This window comes from Phaseolus vulgaris, chromosome 1, assembly GCF_051622355.1.
Source record: "Phaseolus vulgaris cultivar YP4 chromosome 1, ASM5162235v1, whole genome shotgun sequence".
In the NCBI taxonomy this organism is placed as follows: Eukaryota; Viridiplantae; Streptophyta; class Magnoliopsida; order Fabales; family Fabaceae; genus Phaseolus; species Phaseolus vulgaris.
In genome coordinates, this window is record NC_143498.1 from 20,634,922 (window position 1) to 20,640,021 (window position 5,100).

At 32.6% G+C, this 5,100-nt stretch overlaps 1 protein-coding gene across 2 annotated transcripts; it reads left to right on the forward strand.

Annotated features, from left to right (window-relative positions):
- Positions 1–1,935: 1,935 nt before the first annotated feature.
- LOC137813689 (nucleic acid binding / zinc ion binding protein) lies at positions 1,936–4,645 on the forward strand. Of its 2 annotated transcripts, none has more exons than XM_068616066.2 (4): positions 1,936–2,340; positions 2,444–2,508; positions 3,189–3,387; positions 3,792–4,645. In XM_068616066.2, exons 1-4 carry the CDS (start codon positions 2,206–2,208, stop codon positions 4,155–4,157), a joined length of 765 nt encoding a protein of 254 aa, XP_068472167.1. In that variant the 5' UTR covers positions 1,936–2,205; the 3' UTR covers positions 4,158–4,645. The 2 variants fall into 2 exon arrangements, with proteins under 2 accessions (XP_068472167.1, XP_090157023.1); XM_090300897.1 differs by having other exon boundaries at positions 1,973–2,340; positions 3,189–3,391.
- Positions 4,646–5,100: the final 455 nt, after the last annotated feature.

Below are 5,100 nucleotides of genomic sequence, written 5' to 3' on the forward strand. Positions count from 1 at the left end.
GATCTAGAACAAACCAGAGCACTTTTTTTCTTTCTACTAGTCTTCTTAAGAATAAACCAAGTTGTAAATAATTTGGGCTCACTTTTGGATCCAAATAGCAAGATAGGCTAGAATAAGTGTCTTTAGCATAATAAGGGGGTGTAGTTATCATTTTAGTTTGTTTTTTACCTAGTTTCTAGAAGAACAAGCCTACAAACCCTAAAGGAAGTCCCATTTTTAGGTTTCCCATCCTACCTTTGCTTCTTGTTTTACAAGACACCATCTCCTATAAATAAGGTGTCATACTCCTTGTATTTTTACATGTTAATTTTGAAGAGAAAAGTTACTCTGCACAAATTGTGTGAGAAGTTTGAGGTTTGAATTCTCTTGGCTAGGTCTTATCTTGATTAGTGTAAGACTCTCAAGTGGCGACCCTTCACTCTTGGTGGCTACCACACCCCAAGTGGTGTGAACCACTCTCACAACCATTCCGTAAGCTACTTTTCTTCCACTCTTTTCAATGTATTTCCATTTCATATATGTCTTTATCTTGAATTCTTGCTCTTGGTTTTGCTTTTGTTATATGCTTATGGTTCATCATTTGGTTCGGCCATGACCACCATTGATGCTTACCTTATTGCCATTTCCATTACACAATGCATCTCATCTTTCACTTTATATTGATTTTTCATCTTTGCCTTTGTGAAGTGCACCTTCACACTTACTTAACCATTTGGTTAAGTTCGTGTCCAGTGGAAATCTTCCTTAGGTTTCACCATAAATTTCTAAAATACCAACTCTAAGTAAAGTGTCACCATAAAATGGAACCATCTAAAAATCAACTCACATCATGATCACTCTGACTTATATGCACACAAGAATAATGAAGAGAATGATGACACATTATTGAATGAAAAAAAAAAACTAAAGATTTTCACAAAGGTTTGATTCAACAAAGAGTAATAAAAAAAATTACAAATGGTTTTCAAAGTTGGTCGAACATGAGATTTATAATGGTTCTCTCTTAACAAAGAGCTACATCAGTCCTCAGCACACCACTGAGAATTCACTAAAGCAATCAAACAAGATTACAAAAACATTTAAGAGTGTTGATCTTGAACCCTTCAAGAACACACAACACTCTTAACCACACACAAATTTCAGAAACCCTATCTGAATCTATTTACAACACAATACAATAAAGAAGAATGAAGTTTGAATACACATGGGTGTGATACAAATGAAGAACAACATAAATGATAACCCAAAACCTACTTCACATCACAACAATGATCCAAGATTAAAATGTAATCTTCAAGAATTATTTTAAAATTGTTTGTTTTTCTCACTTGAAAAAGTGTTATGTTAAATGATTAGAAAATATCTTTATATAGGCTAAGAAAAATTGTTAAAACAGTTTGATCATTTAATGAAATCAATTTAAATCAATTAAAAATAGTTTGAAAAACATAATAATATCATGTTAAAATTATTTAATTGATTTTTTAAACTAATTGATTGTTTTCTTTAACTGATGAAATTATCATATAAAAAATCGATTAATTTATCAAAATAATTGGTTGATTTCACTTAACAAAAAAGACAAAAAGAAAACAAATTATTTTTTAAATCCTTTAAAAACCTTTAAGTGTTTTTAACCGGTTGATACGATAAATCAATCTCTTAAAATACTTGATATAGTCAAAAGACTTATACAAAAATAATTCCAACTAATTAATATACGAATCAACTAATTAATATATTGGAATCAACTAATTAAAATAAACATAGATTTAAAAAAAAAACATTTAAAGAAGATTTCAAAATCAGGTGTATTTGGATCATAAATGTAAATTAACAAGACAAAATCTAACTATCTAGACACATACACGGCAGCAAGTCTTCATAACAGATTTGAAAATCATTAAAGTTTTCTTGTTCAACGAAAATGAAAATGAGGATAAAATTGTCATTTTGTTTCTTTTATGGAAGTGCAAGAAGAAGGAATGAAGGTGCAGCAAGAATTTCCTAGAAAAGCTGGGGCCAGGTAGCCAGTAAATTGCTAAATGGGCTTGCTGAATTTGAAAGAAGTTTTGAGCTCAAGGTTAAAGAGTCCGACAGAAACATGTGATTCAAAAAATTGATCCGACCACTGAAGATTCTATTCAATTCAAAATTGAAACTGGAAAGAAAATACCGTGTCTGGTTGAATTGAAGAGTGTGAAGATGGCGATGAAAGTGGAGCACAATCAGAATCAGCAATTAGGGTTTCCGTTCTGGAAACCGCTCCGTCGCAGGTTCGGACCCGACTCTCCTTTCTTCGCTCCCGGTAACCTCGAACGAGAACTTCTTGCTAAACAGGTTTTCTTTTCTCTCTGTTTTTCAATTTTTTTGGTGTTTGATTAATGGTTATAAGTACTGAATTTGAGATGATAACTTTTACTTACCCCTTTGCATTTCAAAGGTTGCTTTGGAATTGACAGAAGAGAAGGATCAGCTTGAGAAATGGATGCAAGAGGAAGAAGGAAGGTACTGATCCTTGTATGATGCTTTCATATCCTTAACATTATGTGAGATCCAAATCACTGCTGGCAAATGATTTTCAAATGTGGGGTTTCGTTTTCATTGTGGATTGTCATTATTTCTAATTCTCTAACTCTAGTTTTCTTTTGTTCTACTCACTTCTTGATGAAGCTGGTTTTTTTTCTATATAATTGTTGTCGTTAAATTATTTATTTTAAAACATATTGAAGAAACACAATTTTATTGGTATTACTCACAAGGCCATACACTGTTGCCCAAGAAAGTCGTAATCATTTGATCCCTATAGGTTACGTCATTTAGAAATCAGTTCTTGAAAAAAGAAACTTTAATTTTAGTCTCCACAAGGGTGTAAAGGGTAGAAAACTTACGGAACATGGTGTGTATTATTAAGAGGCTAGGTAATAAAACGTGCGTATTTTAAATTAATCATTTGGTCCCTATAGGTGAAACTCGTTTAGAACTCAATTCCTGAATGAAAAAATCTTTTAATTTTAGTCTCTGTAAGGGTGTATAGGGGTTAAAACTTGGAGGATTGATACAAAAACTGATTTTTTGAATGATTGTTACCTATAGGGACCAAATAATCTTCTTAACCTTAACTTTGAATTTTACTATGACGAGTGACAGTCCATGTGCCTCATCTCAAATTCTATCCTTTTGTGCAGGGAAATCTTTTGTCCCATTGTTGGTTGTGGTGCACGCTTGACTTCAATGGATGACTTCGAAAATCACTATAATGCAAGGCATACTGCATCTTGTTCTGTATGCTCTAGAGTCTACCCAACGTCGCGGTTGCTCAGCATACATGTATCTGAAGTGCATGATTCTTTCTTTCAGGCAAAAGTTGCACGTGGTTACGATATGGTGTGTAAGTGTAAAGATGATTCATTGTGCTATTACGATACAATTCCTTATAGTATTGAATCAATGATATATTCCTTATCGTTAAAGAATTGACTAGTTGGATGTTTATTGCCTTATTCAGTGTGTATTCAAAATTACTTTGGTTTCTTCTATTTTCTCCAGTAATGTATACTTCATCTTTTTTTCTTAAAGTTATATCATCTTACAAATTGACAGCACAACTTCATTCACGATTTGGTAATTTCAAATACCGATTTAAACTTTTTTGTGCCTTCCTTATATGCTTTTTCAGTTATTTCTTTGGGACCTTACTGTATAGCCCGTTATTATTTTGTGCATCCACATATTTAATTGTGCACTTGATGCCAACTTGTTAATGTGTTTCTTTTGTCTTTGTTATATAGTATGAATGCTTGGTGGAAAGGTGTGGTTTGAAATTCAAAAGCTACAATCGTAGGCATCAGCATCTAGTTGACAAGCATAAATTCCCCACCTCATTTGAGTTTTTCAAGAAGGCTAAACCATCTAAGAAACAGAGATTGAAGTCCCAACACAAAAAAGCTGTTCCTAAGGAGGATGCTGCAGGAATGATGGAAGTGGAAAACGCAGCCGTGGATGACCTTGTTTCAGCAGTCTCTAAACTGAGCACTTCTGACTCCACCCCTTCATCTATCAGCTTTGGTCGCCGCAGCAAAGGCTTGTCATTTGTCCCTCGAACTGTTCGGCACAGAGATCAATCAAACTCAGCGGAATCTGAGACAAAGAGATAAGCTTGCACTCAAACCAATCTGCATTCTTAATTGCTAAATGATCAATATTCAGATGCTGCTCCATTATAAGATGTGTGAATGTCTTGTGCTCAAAGTTTGAAGAAGCTGATAAAGTTGAAGATAGGAAAAGTAGATCATGGTGGAGGATGTAATAAGCAGCATGCGGCAGTGTTATCTTTTCAATGCTCCCCCTTGTGGCTTAAGTTTGCCTAACACAGGCATTCTGCACGTGCGAATATCAGCTTTCTATGTGGAGATTTTTTAGCTTAATTTTGTATGATATTGTTCTGTTAACGTCTAACGCCTTTACTGAATACTTTGTGATTAGTTTAAAGAAATCAGTCTTAAAGCTTGTCATATGTTTAACCCTGTGACGGAATATCCGGCTAGTTAGTAAATGGTGCAGGCTTTCTGTTCCCATGACTTGTGATTTCTACTTCTGTAAAATTTGATTTTTTTAAGGACAAGATTTTGTTGACACCCAAAAATTATCATGCATATACTTGATAAACCATTATAATAATATAATAATATTTTAAATTAAAAAATAAATTTAATAGGATTAAAATATTAATTTATTTCTCAAGTACATGTTTATTACTATTATTCATGGTGTAAAGATATCACCACGTTTTTTTAACTTTGGTGCTTAATATTTTTTCAGTTTACATATAATTGTGAGACCAGTTGAGAATTTGTACGGTTGTTTGCATTCTTTTTAGAATAAAGTTTGGCTGACATTTTTGTTATTCTTTTACTTTCTACCTTACACCTCCATATAATAATAAAATATTATTTTTAATTAATAAAAATAAATATAAATAAAATTATGAAATAAAATAATAACATGTCTAGTTGGAAAGAGTTGCAAATGAAATAAGACGTTTACCATTACAATTATTGAAAATAAAAATACATTACAGCACTTAGGTGTTGTTTTGTA

What these genes read in the sequence shown, in the direction of transcription:
- LOC137813689 (XM_068616066.2), top strand. Translation starts at nt 2,206, where the DNA reads ATGGCGATGAAAGTGGAGCACAATCAGAATCAGCAATTAGGGTTTCCG. An exon ending in GAGAACTTCTTGCTAAACAG is followed by an intron (nt 2,341 to 2,443) that starts GTTTTCTTTTCT and finishes TGCATTTCAAAG; the next exon opens with GTTGCTTTGGAATTGACAGA. An exon ending in ATGCAAGAGGAAGAAGGAAG is followed by an intron (nt 2,509 to 3,188) that starts GTACTGATCCTT and finishes CCTTTTGTGCAG; the next exon opens with GGAAATCTTTTGTCCCATTG.